The sequence below is a fragment of the Haliotis rufescens genome, unplaced genomic scaffold, assembly GCF_023055435.1.
Source record: "Haliotis rufescens isolate VD_foot unplaced genomic scaffold, xgHalRufe1.0.p SCAF_17, whole genome shotgun sequence".
NCBI lineage: Eukaryota > Metazoa > Mollusca > Gastropoda > Lepetellida > Haliotidae > Haliotis > Haliotis rufescens.
The window spans coordinates 17,912,057-17,938,674 of NW_025963857.1; the positions used below are offsets into that span (position 1 = coordinate 17,912,057).

Genomic DNA, 26,618 nt, shown 5'->3' on the forward strand with positions numbered 1-26,618 from the left:
ACACATGCAAACTCAATCCTTGTGATGAACACCTCCAGATTAGGCACCGAAACACTACAATAAACCAAGGCAGAGGCAACAGTAATGGGCCTGGGCAGCCACAAATACCGGTGCTGCCTTACACAAAATCCAACCAAGCTTACGAATACAGAACCTTGGAGATTGGATTAGACCAATTTGTCATCACTATCCTCTCCTATCCACACCTTAACCTCCTTCAAGAAGCATCATTAGTTGTGTCTCGGTCTTCAATTTGTCTTCACCTATTTGTCAGAGAAAATCCACTTCACAAATACTTGAAAATTCAAGTCAGCTCTCGAAGTAATTTCAATACAACAAAGTCAGATTAACTACATCAGCTTTGGAAGAGAATGTCTGCACTTGAATTCGGGGTGGTTGAATTAAGTCCTGCAACTGTTTGGTTTACTCGGACAGCAGGAAACAAAACATTTCCTGGTGGCGTGTACCTGACAACTTCTCAGTTGATGTTTCGTGTTGTGCATGAAGGTACTCAAATAAAGGCATTTGTGCAAATGAATATTGGATTCTTCAAAGCGGGAACAGTGAGTTGGGTTAAACACCACTATGAACAGTAGTATTTCAGTTATATCACAGCATGTCAGCTTGATGTGGGAGGAAAGCCCCAAGTGATTCAGGTCTTTATCCATGAAAAACCCATGAGTATGGTTCTGGTTCAGACCTAGACACATTCCCAGGCCAATCTGGGATTCAAACCCATGATCATAGACACACCTTATATACTGGGCTACCTATGCCCCCTACAGCTGCAACAATACACTGAAGTTGTGATGTATCATAATTATCTATGTGAAGAAGCCACGTGTCTAGGGACCCGTGAAGATCTGGGGTAGAATAGGTCTTCAGCAACCCATGCTTGTCTCCCTCCATGAAGATCTGGGTTAGAATAGGTGTTCAACAATCCATGCTTGTCTTCACCCAGTGAAGATCTGGGGTAGAATTGGTGTTCAGTAACCCATGCTTGCCATAAAAGGCGACTACGCAGTAAGAGGTGACTAACGGGATCGGGTAGTCAGGCTCGCTGACTTAGGTTGATGCATGTCATTGTATTCCAATTTGCGTGGATCAATGCTCATGATGTTAATCACTGTATATTCTGGTCCAGACTCGATTATTTACAGACCGACGTCATATTACTGGAATATTATTGAATATTGGAGTGCGGTGTTAAACAACAAACGAACAAACATGTCTTGGGCTCCAGATAATACTTTCAACAAATGAGCATTTACTCACAAGCCATCACTCACATTGGGTATTGATGGTTTTCATCATATATTTACTCCCTAGGAGTCTGTTTATATCAATAATTTATAAAATAATTCTGCTTAAAATGCTGTTTTGGTGACCTCTACTATGTATCTGTTCGTGCATTGCCCCAAGTGTGTAATATGTTGCATAAACTCGCAAGGGTGATATACATCCCTAATTAATATTAAGTGAGGCGTAGAGCTTTTTGTGTGTATTATTCACTGAGTGTATGTGTGCGTGATGCCTGCATTTGATCAATATACAAATCTGTAAAGTAATATAAGTATGCAATTTGAAACAGATATACTGGGTAATTAAGAAGTGTGTTGTCAAATTGCAGTTTTTTAAAAATGGTTCAAGCATATTTGTACGCAAGCAACTCACATTAATTGGTAATGATGTTTAATTTTGCGTATTTTATGCAGATACACAGCTTATCTGGAGCTCCATGTGTCAATACTAAATGATACAAGGATATACATTGTATATAAGGAGAACATAGAAATGGTATGAACATGAACTGTAACCATGGTAACATTTGATGGAATGCACTGTTAAAGTTTGTGCCAAAACCTTTTGTGTCTACAAACCCAATGGGCGGTGGGGTAGCCTAGGCTTAATGCGCCATGATATTGCTGGAATATTGCTAAAAGCGGCATAAAACCATACTCACACACTCACTACAAGCCCAACTTTGGCTCTTAGTCTTAGCATCTTAGTTGAGTTTAGTAGGGATGGGTATTGGAGGTTTGAAGTGTATCACAATATTTTGCGATGCACAAGGCCTTATTGCGATAAGTATCATGATATATTGAATAATTATAAATTTTGAGGTGGTGAAATGGAGTTTAACGTCGCGTTCAAGATTATTGCACTTATAAAGCGACGTGCATGTACGTGTGTGTGTGTGTGGCTGCTTGTACTAGTCTGGACTGATGCCGATTTATAGTGCTAGCTCACTGAGATACCATGCCGCAGTTTAACATGAATACCCCACTCAGACACAGTATACTGACTCCAAGCCGACCAGTCCTTGTTTTAGCCCCTTAATGCCGAGCGCCAGACAGGGTAACAACAAGTACCATCTTTTAACGTCTTTTGGTATGACGCGGCCGGGGATCGAACCCCGGACCTTCCGCTCTCCGGGCGGACGCTCTACCACTAGACCACGGAGGCGGTCTATAATCTGATAGTGATACATTAAGGTACGAAATGAAGTTCTAAATGGAACAAAACAAGATGCTGTTACAACACGATGTGTACTCAGTCAATAAATACGCAGCCATCTTGCAGCCCCAGATGCATGCTGCCGGGCAGCAAAAGCATTTGGCAAGAAAATAAAATTAAAAACTTGCTAATTGACATCACCCAATAAATCGAGCATGAAAAAATGATATTGTGATACGTATCGTGGAAAGAATGAACCTCATTTTCCCGATAATACCACACACCCTTAAAGTTTAGTGTTATAATATGGACTATTATTAGCTGTGCCAAACAGAAGTTTCCTGAGAGACCAGTGGCTGAAGTCACAGCCTGCTTTTAGTTTCATTAAGAAGGATAAAAGTTTCTTCTCTACTTTCTGGTTTCCTTTACTCAAGATTCCTTAATACGTTTCAGTTGTGTCACTACAACCAGTGACACTCCTCAAGCCATTCTTACTTGACAGACTCAGGTTCACAAGATACATTTTGGTTGGTCTCTATTGTCATTTTCTTGGATGATGGAATACGACTGCTTAACAAAACTAGTACATGTATCACGTTTTCATGTATCATATTTGTTAGAGAATTGTGATGTTGCTATAGCGATTTGAATGTATTGCAACGAAGTATATCGTTACTGTCACAGAAAGTATGACAGGAACAGATGTTATACTTAAATATGTATGATTTATACACAGAAACAACACTGTCATCTGACATTTCTGAGGGATTGACAATAAAGTAACAGAAAATAACTTTCATGAACGAAAGAAAATCATTGGTTTTTGAAGCGATTTCTGCTGTACACATATCCATTTATCTCATAAATTTTTCGAAGGGAGTGGGTTGATGTTTGATCTGAGCAGTTATTTATCTGAAGTATTTGATAGACCACACTCTTGAGTAACCTGCATTAAGTTCAACCACGATATCCTTTATGTCCCTTGTCCTCTGTATTGATTTTCCAATGGTAGAAGATCAAATAATTCAAAACGAGCTAATGCACTCCTGAGTCATATTCACTGCCTAAGATCTTAGTGATAGAAACTAAGAAGTGACAGAGGTTTAACTTTCATCATATAATAACTTTCAAATGTTCAAAATTAATTTTCAGAATGAAAAACAGCTATGGTGGACCAAAGCATCAATCTGGAACCTATGTCTGAATTCAGATGATGACATTATGGCCTGAGTGTAATTAAATCCCCAGCCTAATGTGTACAATGGGTGGAAGGTGACCAGACTAACCCTTGTCCATCAGCCAGGCTGTTATTCAGGAAAGCTTTTACACGCCAATCATCCATGGAAGTGGCCATTTGTAGCTGCAATGTGTCTTGACAAGAGTTCACTCAGAAAGCAAGTGAAGAAGATATGGAATATGAGTCCCCTGTGTCTATTAACTTTGCATACATTTCATCAGTCGTTCATCTAGGCAAATCTTGGGGGTGGTTACTGGTAACAGGAGATGAAGAAAATCCGATCTCCCAACTATCTATACTCCGACAATATTAGACATAGTGGCAGATTGGATGTCTATTTAAAGATATTTACTCAAATATTGGCCAGTGATTATGTGGGTATCAGTGAGACATCAGATATGTGAGAAGGAGGAATTATAGATAATGCCTTATATATTCCATGGTTCATAGATCTTTGAATTAACAATGTTGAGCCTAGGCCAACATCTTGTCAGAAGAGTCCAGTGTGTAGACATAACACAGAACTCACAACAAATCTTCGCTGTAGGAAGGTAACCTTCTCATCTTGCTATAACCTATTACTAACACATTTGTGTTTTTAACTATCGAAACAGTCAAAATTCACCCCGAGTGAGAGCAAATCCAAGGAAAGCAACATATTAGTCTCAGCAAAACCTGTAACATCTTACATCATAACATCTCTTGTGTGGCAGTTCCATCAGTCAATTCTTTTGTGTGTGCATGTGTCAATTATATTTCAGATACCGGTAAATGACAGATGCCTGCAAATAATCGAGTCTGGACCACACAATCCTGTGATTGATACTGTGGACAACCATCATCGGGGTACTGAGATACACTTTCAACCAAACCAACTGAGCCAGACCACACGATCCACTAAGTCGAATCTTACAACAATCATAGGTTGCTGGGGACCGAGCCCAAAAAGTATTTAGCCCAACCATAATTATTACTGTCCTTTTGACAAACAGGTTCCAGACTAATGATGTTTCACTGTATAGTGGTAACTTGAACAGATTGGTTTGTTGTTTTACACCGCACTCAGCAATATTCCAGCTATATGACGGCGGTCTGTAAATAATAGAGTCTGGTCCAGACAATCCAGTAGTTGATATCATGAGCATCGATCCACGCAATTGGGATCGATGACCTGCATTAACCAAGTCAGCCAGCCTGACCACCCAATCCCGTTAGTCACCTTTTACGACAAGCATAGTCCCCTTTTACGGCAAGCATGGGTTGCTGAAGACCTATTCTACCCCGGATCTTAACGTGAACAGAAGTGGTATAAATTAATAAGGGTGAACTTTGACCACAGGAAAAGCCAATGTGTGCCCAGGGTTTTACCTTCACTTCCAAAAGTGGAGATCCAAGGGACACCCAATAATTAATTTTGAGGCTCCTTGCAGGCAATATGAGGGTCCTGTAAAGTACTGAAATGGTGTATCGTACTGTACATGTATATTTAGATAATAACTTTAGAGCCTGGAATGAATCAATGATCATGTGGACAGTGGTCATGATTGATGGCTGAACTAACACTACAGACACCCGTAACTGCTCTTGATGTGCTGTAGGTACAATGGTAATTATTGTGAGTCCCTTGGGACGCAGTATATTTCTTTCTGCATCCATTCTCTACATTTGTGAGTACTGGACGCACATATGCAGTGGTAGAAAATAAAATTTTTAGCCCACTAGTCCTTATAATGATAACATATAGCAAAACTCTTAAAAATGGCAAATTTCTACTAGTCCTCATGATACCTTCACCATTGGGTAGTTTGGCAAGGACGACAGGACTAGTGCCAATTTCTAACACTGCATTTGTGCTTCGTGTAAAACCCTGTGTGTCAATAAATGTCAGTTGATACCAACCTTAGTTGTCTCCTCTTGTGGCAGAGGCTGATGGTGATGATAAGCACAAGGATGAGCAGGGCGGCGGCAGTAGAGCCCAGGATGATGGCGAGGAACTTCTCATCTGATGTCACTAAACCTGCACACAGACACATAGAGAACCCCTTAACACAACAGTTCGGGAGTCAGGTAGATCACATACAACAGCACAGCTCTAGTGACCATTAGTGCAATAATGAGCCAGGTAGTCACACATTAGTCCACCAGCCCTGAACATGTATCTTGGCATCGGTTTCGCAAGATATTAGTGTTATAAAGTTCATTTGTTTCAAGAAACCTTTTGCCTTAGAGACTAAACCGCTTTCACTCTTCTTGGACTCCTTTGTAACAGTGCCGCTGAGCACCTCTCAAGTGGAAGCCAGGCACGTAACTGATATACTTTCACTGTTTTATAGTGAGTGTGAGTGAGTTTGATTTTACGCCGCTTTTAGCAATATTCCAGCAATATCACGGCGGGGGACACCAGAAATGGGCTTCACACATTGTACCCATGTCGGGAATCAAACCTGGGTCTTTGGCGTGAAGAGCGAACGCTTTAACCACTAGGCTACCTGACCGTCCCCAATGTCTTATAGGCCAAAATGATGAAAACAAGAACTGGCCTAAAAAATAGTCAAGTCACAACTCTGGAGGTTTTTCTAGTAGTCATAGTCATAGTAGTCAAAGAATATCAAATTTTTAAAAACGACTGTCTTTGCTATATATATATATATTGGTTCATTTTGGTAATATTGGTCTACATGATGGTCATAATCTCAATACACAGTTGCTTATATGAATAATATATTTACAAGTGATGTTTCACAACTAAAACTATGGTTTGTAAATTCAACATTCACCCAAACATCCTGCAAGTATGACCATTTTTTTACCGATACCCAGGACCAGAATGGACTTTTTTCTGTATTAATAGTGTGTATACTTTAGTAGACATATAACCTTTAACCACAAAGCCCGACTTTGTCTGCAGCTTCCCAGCAACGTGACGGTACCTTCTCTAATAGGCAGTTTTATGCCAGCAGCCTCTGTTAGAAGATTTTACAGTTTTTATACATAAACCTTTGCAGATGGTTGTCCATACAACTGACTTTATGGAGTTTTCCATGGCAACTTGAAAGTTAATTATCTTAAAAAGTATTGTTCTAATCACTGTCATAATTAAACACATGGACATTTGAATTTCTTCTCAGTGGTCGCTTGTATAATGTTTCCTTTGAAAAAAAAAATCAAATTCTTGAGAAAATTCAGAGGGTTCTCTTTTTTAATTTCTGGAATGGTCCAGACAAATTTATTTTATTCTTTTATGGCAAAGCTATCTCATAATTTTCAAGGAAAACAAATTTTCACTCACAATGCAATGTTTGAAAATGTGCTTTTGTCAAAAAGAATTGATTTAGAAATTAAATAAACCAAATTAAATAACATTTTACTTTATTTTACTTCTGTTTCCAGGCATTATATTCCAAGAGTGTTAAACAAGAAATTGCTCTGGCCTAAGCATGCTGAGTATTGGACTACACAAACTTCCAGTTCCTCAAGTGTGAAGCACTCATGTAGACAAACAGACTAAGCCTCAGCCTCAGCTATACAATACACTGATAAGAGTGTACTGTAAGAAGTATACAAATCACATCTCATACAATCAATATTGTCTTGAAAAAACACCAGGTCAATTGTGCTCATATAACAAAGTAAATGTTGCAAGAGATAGATCACTGCCGATTTCGGTCCATTAATGGTCAATTTGACGTTTTCTGAACAGATATGTCTGCCCTGAATGAACACTTTGTCTGAGTGGTTTAATGAAACAATAGATGTACTGGTACTTAATCAAGGATTTGGGGTATATCTTGTCAAAGTCTTTCCAGACTCTGGAGTCCTGCATGTTTGATGCAACAGGACATAAGGACAATTCAAAATAACAACCCTTCACGTTAAGTTTGCTGTGCTCAGAAACGTGAAGTGTTTAATAATTGATTTGCAAACAGTTATCATTTGTATTGATAGAAGCTCGGTGGGGTAAATGCTCTTAATACATCAAATAGAGTCAATCAGGCTGTTTAATGTTTATATGTAATTTCAATTGATTTGTGATACATAATCTCGGTAGTTATCATGACTCATATCAAATGGCTTCGGAAAACCCTACCTTGGCACTTTAGGCTGATATCATCACTTTATGATGCGTATTCGACGTAATACGCGCCCAGGGCGCTCTCAAAATTAGAAATAGGGGGGCTCTTATTAGAATGGTATTTTGGTGAGAGAAAAAAACAGAGTTGAAAGATAAATTTCGTGGTTTATGCTGACAGCCTGAAAATGTTTGTATAGGACAGATATATTTTTCCAGAATTTAATTGCCCATAATTAAAGGTGCATATAACACACGAGTGCGTATTATATACGAATAAATAAGTCTTGTGTACATTGATCAATCGGAAGGGGTGCTGATTGGGATTGTTCAATAGCCAATATATTAGCAAATATCGGCGTGGGCGCTTATACGAGTGGGGCGCTTATTGTTATATGAATTGTCTATTCTGTTAAAATCGGCAAAGAGCAAGACAAAGACAAGTGTTCTTGGTGTTATCTTAATTCTGAAAATTATACAGAGATGTTAAGCATTTGTTTAGATGCAAAAGCATGACATTGACACTTGATTTCATGATAAATCCAAAATTTACAAGACAAATTCAATGTCTTTTATAAAACTGACCCAAATGCATCACAACCTAAAATTAATTTCACAATAAAATCAGGACTTCCAGTCTCTGAATTCATAGCAATGAGAACTTAGAAATGAGACAAATATCATTTATCCAGTATTTGCCGACTAACCCTTGTCATTGTATGTGCACCTCACCTTTATCCGACTCACACTTGGTATCTCCCGCACAGCACGCATATTCTATCCTGTACGTCACTGCTTCCCTCGGAGGCACCGTCACATAATCTAATCTGAAAATGTAAAACCAACAACATTTGAACAATGATTAAACTATTCCAACAGCTCTAGCATTATTTCGACTCAGGCGACATCTAATTGAATGTTGAAGATCTCTGGCATCTACTGAGATTTCTCCATCTTGTATTTCCGAAAGTCCACTATTGGTCTGTAAGCAATGGCCATGTAGTTGGAACAGGGTCTCTTACGTTTTGCAGACGCACTGTCACTAAATCATCCACTGATAAGCATCAGATTTAGGGATTCTCTCTTAGAATTCTTCCTTCTCTCATTCAAATATTTACCAGTTAAGAAGTGTCATGAAAATCACATTGGTCAATTTATTGTCAATATTATATCTTTTTGCAAACACCTGGGCCCACTTGCACAAAGCGATCTTAGCGCTAAGATGATCGTAACTCCCACTAACTCCCACACTTTAACAAAGGCTTACAATAGTCGTAGTGCTAAGATTGCTTTGTGCAAGTGGGCCCTGGTGTCATCACTATTTGACATTGCTTATAATACACGATTATGACGTATCAGAATCGTACAATGGACTCTGCTTTTACCAGAGATTTCTCATGATTATGAAAAGGATTCTGAATCATCTGTTTGTAAACTTCAGAGATCGAAGTTGGGCTTTTGTAGGGTACAAACATACAGGCTAGAGGGCGCTGTTAATGTTCTGCTTTTTATAGCCAACCGGGGACTACAAGAGAATCTGCGTAAGCGGGTTCTTGAACATTTTCGCTTAGTACGTTAAATATGTTATTACTCACATGTTTTTGTACCAATGTAACATTAAATTTAACGTCTCCTATGTATTGCGACACAGGGTTTGTAAATAGATGTATTAAATGTCCTTTTGTTCATTTCGAACCATGTCCTTGATTTACATGCTTAATTTCGATATTGCTAGACCCAAACTGCACCTATTAGCTGTCACTCATGTAGATACTCTTCATGGTATATCTCTAAACCTAGCAACACTCACCTTGTACAATGTTGTAGTCTTAGGGACAGCTATGACTGTCGTACATCCACACTGAAGTACATAACTTTCAACAATCACAGCACCAATTTTGCCAGTCACAAGTAAAAATTCCCTGTATTTGTATTTTGCAATATCTGAAGGGAGACTGTTTGCATAATGTACTCGCCTGCAAGAAGATACTGAAATAGGGTTTGTGCATGCAGTAACAGTACAGGGTGATTATCTGTGTCGTACATCCACACTGAAGGGTGATTATGACTGCCATACACCCACACTGAACACTCATGTTGTACAATGTTGTAGTCTTAGGGACAGCTATGACTGCCGTACACCCACACTGAAGTACATAACTTTCAACACTCACAGCACCAATATCTGTGTCGTACCTCCACACTGAAGGGTGATTATGACTGCCATACACCCACACTGAAGTACCTAACTTTCAACCATCATGGCACTTATTTTGCCAAGGTCACAAGTAAAAATTCCCTGTATTTGTATTTTGCAATATCTGAAGGGAGACTGTTTGCATAATGTACTCGCCTGCAAGAAGATACTGAAATAGGGTTTGTGCATGCAGTAACAGTACAGGGTGATTATCTGTGTCGTACATCCACACTGAAGGGTGATTATGACTGCCATACACCCACACTGAACACTCATGTTGTACAATGTTGTAGTCTTAGGGACAGCTATGACTGCCGTACACCCACACTGAAGTACATAACTTTCAACACTCACAGCACCAATATCTGTGTCGTACCTCCACACTGAAGGGTGATTATGACTGCCATACACCCACACTGAAGTACCTAACTTTCAACCATCATGGCACTTATTTTGCCAAGGTCACAAGTAAAAATTCCCTGTATTTGTATTTTGCAATATCTGAAGGGAAACTATTTGCATAATGTACTCGCCTGCGAGAAGATACTGAAATAGGGTTTGTGGATGCAGAAACAGTACAGGGTGATTATCTGGCGAAAGATCATTAATCCATCATGATTAGCAGATACACAAACGTAATCAAGAGTATTCTGTCCATTTGCTAGAATCACTTAAGTAATATTCTGATTAAGCATATTCATGCATAATTCAATAAAAACATGATCATTATAAGAGATCAACTCTTATTAACAGCACACGCAAAAGTGATATCAGTGCATCCTTACCCACAATGCAGTTCTTATGACTCACTAGTACAAACAAGGTCATTATACGGCAGAAGCTTGCTGAAGTAGCTGCGTAAATGGAAGCGAAGGACAGAAAGACCTATAAAGCCAGCTATGAATGCCACACAATGTTCGGCCAAAGCACCTTGTATTCATTGTCGTAAGTGCCAAGGGAGTTTCAAATATCTGTTCTTTGGATTCATCAATTCATCATGATTAGAGTACAAATCCCACAGTTACTTTTCTGTTTTCCTGACATAAAAATTCATGGATTTTGAGGAAGGTTCCTCAACGATTGAAAATAAAATAGAATTTGTTGCAGAATAAATCTGACTACTCTCAGCCTATGACGACCCCTGTACTTACCATTGAGAGTTGAAGACATGACAACTCTCTTCAAGTGTTCAACCTGGTGCACATTTTTCAAATTATGGGGTTGCAAGAACGTGAATAGCATTGACCTTATTGAAAATTTGTACACTGTTTATCACATAGAGATAACCTCCACTGGCGCCATGGCTACTTGTGGCTTGAACGTTATTCATTATGTTTTATAGCATGTTTGTTCATATTGATTCTAACCAAAGGAAACATCTTAGATAATTTAGAGTATTCAGTCTGACTTGATAATGTAGAAAGTGTGCATGTGTTAGTAGATATGTAAGGCCACTGCACTGCCTTAATCAAGGCGATAAGTACACTGACTGTTTGCTTTAATGTGATTTTATCAACATCAACAAATTATATTTTGACGTACATATTACTCTAACCAAATATTCAGCAACATTATTACAAACTATAAATAATTAGAACTAGGTGATGCAAACAATGGGAAAACAATTTCAAGTTCTTAACTCCGCAAATGTGAACGGATTGTCAATATAACACTACAAATTTGCAACACAATATTGTCTCAGCAAAACACCTGTGAAATACTGCATAAAAGCTAATCCTTTTCCCTATAATCAATGTGTAGTCATTACTGTGCATGTCCACAAATCCATTAGTCAAATGATTAATTAACAATCTGCTGCAGCCGGTTTTTAGCAAATGACATTTCAGAACCTGTCTGCAGTGAAAAAGAGATGGTGAGAACATATTTGCAAATTAATAGTGATTGAAGACTGCTCTTGATTGTACTGTATTGGAGCAATTAAACTCTCTCAAATTATCAACAATTCTTCAGCATCGTTTTATCCAAATGACCATGCTTCTTTGTGCCTGTTGTATCAACACGCCACAGATGCAACAAAATAACATCCAGCTCCTAATGACTTCCTGTATTTCCATCCCCAGTTGCTTCAAATCACCTTCCCCAGGGCAATGAATAATTATTGATCCACATGAATAGCTGATAAATATTGATTTGTGTATGATATGTATTACTCGACAATACACAAAAAGGTTGGCTGGTTGGCAAATGTTCACCACAACTCCCCAAGGAGTTGAAAAGTGGAAGGGCCTAGACTTGGCCAAATCTTGCTGTGGAGTGCCATAGCCAGGCCATGAGACCAGCACATTATAACAGCCAGCCAAAACAATTATGTTTTGATGTCGTATTTGTCTCATGAGGGACCCAGTGAAACAAAGATAACTGTGCTGCCATGTTTATGAGCTGCATAAAAGCTGAAGGCTGAGAAGCCAGGGCCTGGTTATTACTTCATATATCTGAGACAGTAAGTCTGAATATTGATTCCAATAAACTCCCCTGCTTTCAAACAACCCTTTTATGTTGGCATGAAATGATTCAGCCAACATGTATGATAACACAAAGTCTTTCTCTTGCTTCTGAAACTTAAACACTGTTGTGCATGTCTATTAATGCTACCATTTTTATTACAACTAGATTTGATTATTTAAGTTAAGTTAAAAAGTTTATTTAGGAATAAATAAATTGCAAGTGATTCTGTGGCAATTGATTGACTAACCAGGCAATTGTTTCTGGTGTATTCTGGTGTATATTTTTTCATTAATAAAAAAAATATACATTTAGGCCATGCCCACTAACGGACAACTTTTTCCAAATTGGTTGATTATTTTGAATTGGCAGGGCTTGTGTTGCATTATTGTGGTGAACGATGTCACTGATTTTGCATCTTTTTTTAGTTTGTTTGTTGTTTAATGCCACACTCAACAATATTCCAGCTATATGGTGGAGGGGCGGTCAGGTAGCCAAGTGGTTAAAGCGTTCGCTCGTCATGCCGAAGACCCGGGTTCGATTCCCGACATGGGTACAATGTGTGAAGCCCATTTCTGGTGTCCCCCGCTGTGATATTGCTGGAATATTGCTAAAAGTGGCGTAAAACCATACTCACTCACTCACTACATGGCGGCTGTCTAGGCCAGACAATTCATGGATTGATGTCATGAGCATCGATCCACGCAATTTGGATACGATAACATGCATCAACCAAGTCAGCGAGCTTTTGACCACCCGATCCCATTAGTCGTCTCTTACAACAAGCATAGACGCCTCTGACAAGCATGCTGGGATGCTGAAGACCTACTCTAACCTGGATCTTCATGGGGAACAAGCATGGGTTGCTGGAGACCTATTCTAACACCGATCTTCACGGGGGTTGTGTTGTTGTTGACAGCATTTTTGAGCTAATGATAATAAGCAGTCTATGAAGTTAAATCACTGTTGAAGCATTAACTTAAAAGAACTGACTTCAGTATGTTTTCGCGTTTTAAGGAGATATAAACTACACTACACAGATTTACACAGTGTGCACACATTTATATCTCCATAAATGCAAAACATGTTGAGGTCAATTCTTAATCAATAAACAATGACTCTTAATCAAGAAATTGAAAAAAATACAAACAATAATATCCTCAAGTGGATTTGAGAAGCCTCAGTATCATAGTACCATAGACACGTTTCAACATGTTTGACTAAGAAAGTTTTCCTTCAATATAGGTGTGTTGGGATACATAATATACACTAGAGCATTCCTTATGCCATATTCTACTTAATCAGTGACCCACTCTCATGAGAGCTCTCCATTTCAAATGTCGAGAGATTTGACCTTAATCCTCCCCTTTTGGATTTTGTGGTGGTGAAAACTGATGTCAGCATGGTGGCACATAAACTATAAACTATATACACCAAATACACTCTAGTTGAAGCAAGTGTCCCAATAACAATCTACTTACCTATATTTTGTCCCACAGTCTACTTTAGTGAGCCATGCCCAAGATTTATCCCAGTTGGAACACGCTGCAGGGAGACGTCGTAGGACATGCACCTTCTTCGACTCTCTCTGGACACTGAAACAAAATGTTTATACTCCAAGATACACAATGAGTGACATATTTTGTACTGCAACAAACTGTTTACCTGACACACTTTAAAATGGTACACACTACAATGACTGACATTATGCATCACATAGGATACGGTCCAGTGGTACGAAAAGTAATAAGGGCCCCCGGCCATACATTTGTATTTGCTAATATATTGGCTAGTGAACAATACCAATTAGCACCCCTTCCGATTGATGGAAAAATGTATCTCTCGTATATAAACATTTCAGGCTGTCAGCATAAACCACGAAATTAATCTTTCAACTCTGTTTTTTTCACCAAAATAACATTCTAATAAGAGTCCCCTATTTCTAATTTTGAGAGCGCCCTGGGCGCTTATTACGTCGAAAACAGTACCATTTTCTTAGGGTGTGGTGACAAGAGTTGTCAAGCATCATCATTACCAGACTGTGGTTAATAAAGGTTTGACCTGGATTTGGACAAGTGGCAAAGTTGCAGACTCCAGAAATGATTTCCAAGACTTCTTTCACATTGTCATCGCACATATCTATAGACATTTTCTTGTGTTTCTGACAATGCTGAGTATTCATTAAACTTATATGTACCTCCTTTTGGCTGATTTGTCTCATTCATTTACCGGTAGCTTCAAGGAAACATTAGTAGTCTGATGCAAGATTCAGGAACATTCAGGAAGTAAACAACACATACTTGACATCACTCTTTAAACATCTGCAGGAACAGTCTGACTTATGGGAGACCTGACAAAAAGTGCTGAACTTGCTGCAATGCCCTGGGTTTAACTGTTATCGTAAACACTGCATCATGTGCATGTCTGCTGTTACCTTGTGGCTACAGAATTTGTGAACTCTGAACTTGGATATTATTTACAATCTGTGCCAAACGATTTTGAGTCTACTAGCCTGAACCTGACTCTTTAATAGCATCATTTTCAGTAGATTCTAGTGTATACTGATATTAGCTGTGCTTACTTATTGTTTCACCTAATTACAGATGCAGGGTTTTACATGACGCAGAAAGGTGCGTCCTGTTAAAAATTCTCACAATGTATAGTTTGTTTGTTGTTTAATGCCGCACTCTGCATTATTCCAGGTATATGACGGCAGTCTGTGAATAATGGAGTATGGACCAGACATTCCAGTCATTGACATCATGAGCATCGATACTAGCAATTGGGATACAATAACATGCATCAACCAAGTCAGCGAGCCCAATCATCCGATCCTGTTAGTCGCCTTTTACGACAGACATTGGTTGCTGAAGACCTATTCTACCCCGGATCTTCATGGGTCACAAATGTATAGAATGGATAGAAAACAAATAATGTGTCCTGAGGGATGCACAATAATATTCATTGTATCAAATTTTTGGCAATATATATACAGTACTTACAGTACAGTACACTACGTCATTTCATTACTTTACAGGACCATTGTATTCCCTGTAAGACCCTTGAAATTACATTTGGGGAGTCATCTCGACCCCTAGTTTTGTAAGTCAAAGTAAAACCCTGTAGATGATGCATCTAACCTAACATCGGGAGAATGTGTCTACAATTCCACTTTAAAAACAAGCATTACCAACCAAACATCATTAACATGCCAGACACAGCTTTTTGCTGAAAACATCTACCTTTCCTGTCGACAATACGAATGTATTCAGTTCGTTTTATTGTTGGCTTGTGATCCAGTGTTATTTTGAACATTGATCAAACTAGTGCTATATAATGTATTGCTACAAAGTATATTGTTACAGTGCTACAGACTATGTATCTCATATCAAGTTCAGTTTAAAAGAAGGAATATCAAAGAATGTGTCATTTCTAAAAGAAACAGCTTCTCTATATATATCAAGACATATGATCCGGGACCAAGCCTTTACCTGGTTTAAGTAGTCTAATGATATATAGAAATATTGTAAAATGAATGAGAGTTAATGCTGAAATCTGATTGTTTGAAAATGTAACAAGAAGGAGCATTTCATTAAGAATGATGCCTTTTGCCATTTATGAATCTTCAGGTTTACTTTGCTAATTATACTTTTCAATGAGTCATCATTTGACATGTATTCCCAAATGACACCACAAAACTTTGTTTGTTTGTTGTTTAATGCTGCACTCTGCAATATTCCAGCTATGTGATGGCGGTCTGTAAAGAATTGAGTCTGGACCAGACAATCAGTGATTAATATCATGAGCATCGATCTACGCAGCGTTAGAAATTGGCACTAGTCCTATAGTCCTTGCCAAACAGGACAATAGTTAAAGTATCATAAGGACTAGTAGAAATTTGCCCTTTTTAAGGGTTTGCTATACGTTATGTATTAAGAGGTCAGTGTGACAAGTCGATACCAGAATTCTCTAAAAGATCTTTGATAGAAGTTAGTTACAAACAAATAAATATGTCAACGCCAGTTAAGCATGGCCAAACCATACATCCTCAGGCTCGAGAATTGGTCTATAATGTCATAAATTACATGCAGAAAGAATGCACAAATGAATCTCAAACATTGTCCAAAGCTAGTCTTGCCACAGGTCTGTCTGTATCTACACAAAAGCACATCAATGCAGAAGGTATTGCTCGTGACAAAGGGAAGAGTGTTTCATTAGATCAAATTTGAAGTTGATGATTTTGACCAGTGCGCTGTTCGCAAATTTGTATACAATTTGTATATAGTGCGAAAACAACTTCCAACTCTTGCCAGATTCTATGTATTGGAGAAAACACGCTTACGAGGTTTTGGTAGACAGAGCATGCCTTAGGGAGAGGGAAAAAACAAGGGGGCGAAGCCCCCGCGGTTTTTCCCGACCCCCAGGGCATGCACTGTCTACCAAAACTGAGGGAAAGTGTTTTACCATACTTATAAACCGTCTAAATAGATTAAATGTTATAACGAGCATCTATAAATGAGGCGCTTCATTATACAGCTTCCTTGAAGACGTGATATCATAACTTGCACGTGAAATTTGCTGACTTGCCAGGCGTTCAAGAGCACTTACTTTTAAATGAATGTGAAATCTTCAGTTTCTAAATGTCTTTTAAACTTTTCAAAAAGAAAATTCGCAAATTTTAAAGGTGTTTTTTGCTTTACAAGATTTTCGACTTTAAACAATCCAACTGTTACATAGAGGTAGTTGTGACGTAACGGCTAGCAGAACGAAAATAAAACCTCTTAATAGGTTTTACTTTAAAAGTAAAACCTCACAATAGGTTTTAATGCCTATAGAAAGAACTCTCTTACTTAATAGAGATCCCAATGAATATGTTAATAAGACATGATCAAAACTGACTTGAATTCCCTTCATTGTTACGATATTTCTCATTTGTTCTTATCTATGCAAATTTGCTGTTACCATTTTCACAGTCATCGGTTACCTCACATCAGCACATACTGTTATGTGCTATTGAACTTGCCACAAGAACTTGTTGTAAGCCAAGACAGGACACAGACCTATCCATCGTACAACTTGTACGATGCCAGTGGGGGGACCTCATACATAATCATACAGGGATAATTGTCAGGTCACAACTCAACTTATCCTGGTTTACCAGAAGTGTCACTTAGAATGACAGTTATCATGCCGTGTTAATCTTTGAGATGATTATTTATCAACTAGAGTTGTTTGATCTTGGATCCTGTTGGGTTCAGGGGTAGAATGTGACCCCAGCATTCCATTGATGGTCGTAAGAAGCAACTAAATTGGGAATCCATGGGGTTCAGGGTTAGAATCGGTCCCTTAATGGATTGGGTGGTCAGACTCGGTGGCTTGGATGATGGCATATCAATGTGACCCAACAGCGTCGATCTTAGAGTTTTTTATCTAGGCTAATTATGGAAAAAAAATATTTCAGAGAGTGAGCATGCTGCTTTTCGCTCAAATCGACAAAATTCCAGCAATATCTCAGTGACAGCCTGTAAATGGTGCTGTTAATAGTGGGCACCAGGTAAACAAGTTGCACTGTAGGTACTGAAACACAATCAGCCAGGTCACACACTTAAACCACCCAATCCTCAATGAAGTTGTGTCAAACATAAGGACAAGAAGGACGCACTGGGGCCTGTTATACCTAGGATCCTACAGGTCGAATTAGAAGTGAGAGCTGCAGACAAAACAAATTACACCTATATTTTCTAAGCTGTATACTAAATAACACTATGACTTAAACAAACTATTACACATAAGTATGTTTTATTGCCTTAAGGATACTCTATAGGGATTAAGCAGGACTTTCTACATGATGCCTGCAGCATAATGACTAGAAACATTGGTTGTCTCGGTTAAAATGAGGAATTAATGTCCTTCAAAAATCATATTTTTACAGAAGTAAATTCAGTTCTCTGTACTGAAATTCACCATAAGAAGTTCAATCAATTGGCACACAAAATAGTAAGAAATTTCATCCAAAGGATTCTGACTTTTAAGCATCTTACTAACGGTGTCCAAAATCCTTTCCAAATGATATTAGGCTTAGAGATAGCCTACATTAATCCCTGCTTAAACATAGGGCAGATTGCTTCATGCAAGTGGCTGATCCCGCCCTGCAGGCATAATGCGTACATCTCAGAACACTAGACTTACGCGACAGCTTTAGAGCAGAGCCCCCCTACTCCCAGCACAGACAGCACATTGAAACTCTGGAATATGACGAGCTGCAAGGCAATGCACAGGGACCGCTGGGCCCTCCAAAACGGAATCTGCAACATCTTGCGTCACAACACCAACGGCAGCACACCAACTGAAGTAGAACCAGCTAGAAGTCCCCTGAAAAACAAATGTCAAGTATATTAGATAGATTGTTAGTGATTTATCAGTGCAGTCACTGAAGAATATGACATTTACTTCAGCCTCACTCAAACTGGTAAAAATGTGTGCTGAGGGACTTAAATATATGGATCAATAAGTGCACACACAAGTTATAATTGGCTTTCTCTCATATCTAGTCTAGTAGGATGAATACATATAGGTACTGGTGTACACTAAATAACATCAGAAGAGTTTATCTTGTTTATCATTATTATCTTCATTGTTAAAACTGAGCATGCTGAGGGTAGTGATGTTCTATGGTATTTGAATCTAAAGACCCCTAAATCTTCAACTTTTAACATTAAGGTATTTGACATTCATTCTTAATTTTGAAGAAAGTATATACACAGCATTAGAAATTGGCACTAGTCCTTACAAAACTGCCCAATGGTTAAGGTATCATAAGGACTAGTAGAAATTTGCATTTTTTAAGGGATTTATTATACGTTATCATTAAAAGGGCTAGTGGACTAAAACTGTTAGCAGGGGGCTCTCCCGTCTCGCGTACAAGTGACCACCTGAGAGGGGTTAGTCTCTATTGCTGAATACACATATATATGTATCATGTATTGTATATATATATATATACATGATATATGCAGCGTTAGAAATTGGCACTAGTCCTATAGTCCTTGCCAAACTGCCCAATGGTAAAGGTATCATAAGGACTAGTCGAAATTTGCCCTTTTTAGGGTTTTTGCTATATGTTATCATTATAAGGACAAGTGGACGAAAACTGTTAGTTTCTAACCCTGATATGTACAGCAGTGTTTGAAGTAAAGAATGTAAGTAGTATTAACTTAATCAGTGGGTTTGTTCATAGTCCTTCATACTGAGGGTACTTTGGAACACTCAGCAATATTACAGCTATACAACAGTGGTCTGTAAATAAACAAGTCTGGACCAAATAATCCAGTGATTGATATCATAAGCAACACTCATACAAATAAGATACAATGACTGCAATCAATCAAGTCATCGATCTGCTCACCCGATCCATTTACCGGATGTAGTTGCCTCTTACAACAAGCATAAGTTGCTGGAGACCTATATCTTTACCAGGAATCCCCATGTATCTTGATCTGTGTATGACGTCAGGGTTAGAAATTGGCACTAGTCTTATAGTCCTTGCCAAACTGCCCAATAGCTAAGGTATCATAAGGACGAGTAGAAATTTGCTATTTTTAAGGGTTTTACTATATGTTATAAATATCATTATAAGAACTAGTGGACTAAAACTGTTAGTTTCTACCACTGGACTTGATAGTATATCACTCTTGCTGAATGCTTGTCTATTTGTTTCATGATACAGCCCTCCCCGATTTACTTATGGAGAGCTTCAATGAGTATTTCTAAAGCCTGTGACATTCATCAATTTCAATTTCCTATTTCGTGAACTTCAAATACAAGCATCAATTTCACACAATCATTTATCATATTTGCAAGTAATTATGTCACACGATGTAAAGAGATTGGTATTTATGTCTATCCAGATTGTTCAAAATGTTATCAACCTAGTCATACACCATTTATTTGTATTTAACAGCACTGTCTTTCCGACAATCCTAAAAAGCATATTGTAGCAACACCTAAATGTCTACGACCTTGTCATACACCATTTACCGGTATTTGATTCTAACAGCATTGTCGGTCTGAACATCTGAAAAAAACACATTGCATTACTCTCGTATTCCTACAAAACCATGCCATTCAGTCAACTGGCCTTGGCTATTTTGGTCCTCTTACATTGGTTCTAACACAACTGGGGGCTGTTTTCAAACTCAGCCCTGTCACATGTGTCTGTCCTTATCCCATGATGTCACTTCCCCAGCACACATAAAGACTTGTTTGTTACAGAAGGAAATTATGATTCACAAGTCTATTTCAAACTATGTTCTATGCTTCTAAAACAGGTAATAAATTTCATGTTTAGTTCAACAATGTTCTGACCTGTGAAGTTCCGGGGTAGAATAGGTCTTCAGCAACCCATGTTTGCCATAAAAGGCGACTATGCTTGTCGTGAGAGGCGACTAACGGGATCGGGTGGTCAGGCTCGCTGACTTGGTTGAAGCATGTCATCGTATCCCAATTGGGTGGATTGATGCTCATAATGTCAGTCACTGGATTGTCTGTTCCAGATTCGATTATTTACAGACCGCTGTCATATAGCTGGAATATTGCTGAGTGCAGCGTTAAACAACAAACAAACAAAACAAACAAACATCAATGTGATGTATCACATCAGATCCAAAAACTCATTTCTGCAGCGCTCTCCATTATAACTGTAATTATACCTTATAAAAAATAAGAACTTTCGAATCATTAAAAGGATACCTTTAAAGTGATTGCTTCAGGTGAGTGGCTATTAATTCACCTGTCAACTTTATTTTCTCAGCACTCGGCTGAATAATAATATCAATTAGAAATTGATTCAAGGCTTTGGTTCCTTGAGGTTTCTGTTAGAATCTAGGGACCTCTCGTCTTTAATCATAAAGCCTAAACACTGGATACAACATAGGCTAAATATCAAATGTATTTGCACTTGCCTTGCCTAGAGGATTCAGGAGGGTACATATTCTTCCTTTCAGGACAAAAGACCCTCATTTTCTAAGCCAGCGTTAGAAATTGGCACTAGTCGAGTTGACCTTGCCAAACCACCCAATAGTTAAGGTATCATAAGGACTAGTAGAAATTTGCACTTTTAAGGGTTTTGAACTATGTTATCATTATAAGGAATAGTGGACTAAACATGTTAGTTTCTACCGCTGTCAGAACTTGTCAAATTAATTATAACAGGAAATCATCAAGTCTTTATTTTCCATATGCCCATAGGATATTTCTGATGAGTATTGTGTGTGGCAGTTTCAGGCAGATTCCTTTGGGTATCAACTAGTAAGTGTCTAATATTTCACTTGTAACATGCCATACTTGTACAAGTTGTAGGGACCAAGCATCGCAAGACACTGGTAGGATGCAAATTATTGCTTGAGGTTTCAATGCAGACATGCCAGGTGAGATCCCTTGTTTCTTAACATATTTCAAACAGCTGTTTAATCATACTGAAAGTATACGTATATGGTGATACAAGGCATGTGCCAAGAAATGTTAGCCTGTACCTCATGTGGCATTCATTAATCCACACCCCCTTGGCAACCTTCTTGCCAAGCATACAGATGGTATTCATTGCATATGATAAATAATTTATGTGAAAAATAATCATCCAACCTAAAATTATGTTTTCCAAATAGGTTCGTAACATCTATGTAAATGAAAACCTTAAATCATGATGATCATTAATCAGAGGGATAAAAAATAAAGAAACGCTTCTTGGGAATACTGCTTCATACTCACTTTAAATACACCGCTTCACACGCTTAGTCATTCACATTGCCAATAAAAAATGTTTTTATAATTTTCACGTCATATGAAGTATATTCTCTTAAAAAGAAATGTTTGATAACTGACATTGTGTTCACATGGTTAAAAATCTGTGTTTCTCGATATTCTTGGTGGGAACAAATTTAAACTTTTCATTATGCATCACTTTTGTTTTCAATAAAATAAATCATGAAGTCCTACCTCTCTCCTCACTTTTGAGAAAAATGTGCCGAAGAAGACTTCTTCTTTTAATGCAACCTTAGTTGTTTACTATTACTACCGATAATCATTGTATACTTCAGTGTGAAAGACTGAGTTTTCTGGAGTTGAGAAAAGTGATATTTTCATTGCAGTGAACAAAACACTTTGAAGTAACTATTGTCATACAAGAGTTACCTCCCCTCAAATTGTCTCCCTTTATTGTAAGTGTCTAGCCCATACAGATGACCAATGGACATTTATGAAGTTAATATCTTTCTTGCCGTTTGTTTTTTATTCTCTTGAAAATGTTTTGTTATCAACTGTAAATTTCTCACTTAAATCGTCAGTCGAGACTGTTCGTTTTTGAAAGCACCATTTTTGTTGTATTCTTTCACTTCCAACAGCGGTCTCATAGTTTTAAAAAACATTTTTTGTTAAAATTGATTTTGTATATATATATATAAAATCATATCTAAATGTATGATAGAATTTTCGTGACAGTAAATATTTTTTTATACTTTTGGTTATATTTCATAAGATTTTGCAAACACGAAACTACTTTTTAAGTTGCAAATACAGGGGTTGGTGAACCATCCCTGTGTCAGTTAGGGAGAATTTACGTTTCAAGGTTTTACATTTGTAATGAAATAATTTAATTTTCCAGTAAACAACTACACAAAATGTATATAACAAATAGGTTATTCCATGTGTCTTGTGAAATTTTATGTTTCTCTCATCTTGTGACAGGGGGGAGAAAAGGAGATTTTTTCACTTGTTAATATATCTCCTTTACCCCCTTCACTTAATGGGTTGGTAAGTGAGTGGTTTGATTTGGGAGAGATCATGTTGTCAAAATCAACAACACTACCCCAGATTTATCATAGAGGCTGGGACAATATATCATCAGCTGGTCATAATATGATTTATCATGATAGAGATTTATCATGATAAAGAAAGAATAAATAATTAATGTAAACAAAAATATATTTGATACAGAATCCATGTATTATTATTATGATTAACTTTGGATTAGTGACCTAAGTAGGAGGCGGTAACACTAACAGCAAACCCCAAGGACTCAAGAAACTGCTTAAATTGAAACACAACCAAGCCTTCTGAAACAGCACATCATTTGGAACTTGCGTCATTTCAGAAACCTACAGTATAAATAATCCTAGCTAAATCCTACATCCAATATCCTACATTGGTTGACTTAAATTTCAACACAGTGACTGAAAGAGTGATATTCATCATTGCTGTGAAAACAACTTCAGTAGAACGGGCCACTAAATTTCACTGGAGAGTGCTTCAAAGCTGACACAACCACTTTCAGTATTCCCTGATATCCAGAACAACTACCTAGGATAGCATTCACGTTTGTGATAGATTTAATAAAACATGCCTGGAGCCCTACTTGATATAGTGATAGCATACGGAGAGCTACGAACAAGTTAAAAACCTCCAATCTTGAATCAAACCCGGCATACAGTCTCCGAACTACAGATTTCCAATAAAGTAGCAAATCCATGTGATAATGCGAAAAAACTAGTGATTTAGCCTGGCAATGTCCTGCTAAGGCTGGTATTTTCTTCCATCAAATACTGAACTGGAACTGATGGAAGTCTTGTACAAAGTTCCAGAAAAAACTTGCAGCTTAGTCCTTTTATCGTCGTGTACATCACTCAAAACACAAACAGAGTGTGCAGCTTATTGTGCATTAAAATAGATGCCTGATATCACATTTATCCCTTGACTGAGATTACAAGACATTTTTCTTCAGCGTAATTATTTAACATTAGCTGAACAAATTACATGATACACTAGTTTTTTTGTTTTAGTTCTTAACTCTAAAATTTAAGTTAAGAATACCTCTACTGATAAAACAGACCAACATAAAAGCTGTCTTTTTTTATACAGTTTTGTAATGATCAAGCCATGAGTCAGAAACTGAAGGAAATTCTTTGCCAAAGCTCATTACCATTTCATCAGTATTTTAATGAGGTCTTTTGAATTAAATACTCAGGTCTGTCACATTACAGTCATAAATCATTGAGCCAAACTTCCCTCCCAACAAAACAACTGTGCTTGATACCTTTTTACTCTCTGTGAAGTACAAAGATGGAAGGTACAATGCCACAATGAGTCGCTAATCATAAGATGACATGATACTACTCATAGACTTGGTTTCCTAAAGCTTCAGATGTCTGAACATTAGATGGAGATTAAATTGTTTCCAGGACAAGTCAGAAAAAAACGTCCAACACAGGAAGGTGGTAGGGATCAAAACATTATGCTTGAAAAACATAATCCTCAGCTCAAAGAGACAAAGGTTATGAAAACATATATCAGAAAAATATTCCTATGGTAAGAACGGGCCAAAAATACCACTTAATCAACATTCTAATGACTAGATGCTCACAGGTCGATAAATAATCAGTATCAGACACATAAACATATTGATATAGCTCATAAAGAAAATAAGGCTTTTATCATATTGGAGTTTCCTTTGTACATGAGGACCAGAGAATTTCAATAATATGTGAAATAAGAAGCAGTGTGTTTGAAAATAATGATTTCATCATATTTTATTGGAATACTGTACCAAGGTTATTTGAACATGATAAATGAAAAAGAGACTTTGTTCTGTTTCAACGACTGACTGAAGTCTTTTCATTCTGTTTATAATACAGTATTTCAAATCTGTTCATTTTCCAGGACACTGACTGAATGTCATTCAAAATGCTCTGAACATACATGATATTTTGTAATGATATAGAGTGGATAAATCATGAAAATGCCCTATTGCCAATTTGTCTGTAGCAAAATCACTGTGATACACATTTTTTCATGCAAATGACAAATACATTATATGATGTATATTTCACCAAGTGACACTAAATTTTAATGCATGGAAATGAAGACTTAATGCTATTCTGAATTTACAGATGTCATGATCATGTTAATGATTATTCCACTTGTCTGGAATAGAATATGATTAGTTCGCTGACTTTGATAATTGATTACATTATCTTTATCACAAGAAACAAAATGAGAGAATGTCACTATACTTGAGAGAAGAAACTTGCAAAAGAACTTGGAACTATTACCCACCAACTAGTGGTCTTGCCAAAATATTTGGCAGCGGTTGAACAAATTTCAAAATACTGACTGGATAAAATATCTAAATTCACTTACTCCAATTTTATTATTGCAATTTCCTTCATATAAATGTTTTGACAACACAAATCAGAAGGTTCTTTAATACTTCTTTATATAACATAAGCCCAATTTATTCAATGTTCAAGTAAAAGAGACTGGGAATAGAAGATTTTAGATGCCTTATTGTTACAGTGTTAGAAATTAAGAGGTAAACATGTTCAAGGGGCCTTGAGATTTTCCACTACAGTATTTTAATATCAGGAAGCTCTTAAATCTTGTAGTCTCAATATAAACCTTAGGATCCTCATTGTAAGTATGACAAAGATCCTTGGCTTTCATACATTATTTCAAACTCTGTTTTCATATGACAGCTGTACGAAATTAAGGGGTCTTGGGGTTCTTGAGGTTTGCTGTTAAAAGTGTTTGAAATTAAGCATGTAAATACATATCGTAAATGAGTCCTTGTCATATACCAAAATAATAAAATCTAAAGATTTAGGGGGTTCCTAGAATCATACCCTATAGCATCAGCATGATCAACTCTAAGGAAACCTTAATTTCAACACTGCGCTAATATTTCAATCCAAGAGCTATTATTTCAATCTACGGATCCCCTAAAATACATTTTTTAACATAAGGGTTATGACAAGATTCCATTACTTTCAGCCTTATTTTCAAGCACTAATAATGACCATGCTGACAGGTAGAACTCTCATAAACACACTGTCCAGTGCAGCAGGTTGTCTGACTTGTTATTAATAAACATAGTAAAGGTTACTCAATACTGCCCTCCGACATTGGCCACTTAGCCCCTGTATGATGTATCCATTGGCTTTAAACAGCTGGAAATGATATTTAATGCCTGGTTACCCCCAGTGAGTGTTGACATCAATTATAGTTTATCAATTTGTAGTGGCATGGATATTGCTTATCAGTATCAAGTGCATTTAGGAATACTGCCTTGCTCAGCCTTACGATGGTGTATTAAAAAACATTCCAGAAAAGTAAAATAAAAACTTTAAAGATTTATACACTGGATTACC

At 37.5% G+C, this 26,618-nt stretch overlaps 1 protein-coding gene across 5 annotated transcripts in view; it reads right to left on the reverse strand.

The window, feature by feature from the left end:
* The window catches only part of LOC124137985, a 203,286-nt gene that overhangs the window by 13,086 nt on the left and 163,582 nt on the right, over positions 1–26,618 (reverse strand). For 4 of the 5 annotated variants that reach the window (XM_046504475.2, XM_046504476.2, XM_046504479.2 and 1 more), the window contains 4 exons: positions 18,613–18,795; positions 13,905–14,018; positions 8,496–8,590; positions 5,594–5,711 (listed from right to left, as the gene is read on the reverse strand). In XM_046504475.2, coding sequence (XP_046360431.1) covers positions 5,594–5,711; positions 8,496–8,590; positions 13,905–14,018; positions 18,613–18,737 — 452 coding nt within the window. In that variant the 5' untranslated portion in view covers positions 18,738–18,795. The remainder of the gene's footprint in view (positions 1–5,593; positions 5,712–8,495; positions 8,591–13,904; positions 14,019–18,612; positions 18,796–26,618) is intronic. The other variant, XM_046504481.2, reaches the window with a different exon arrangement.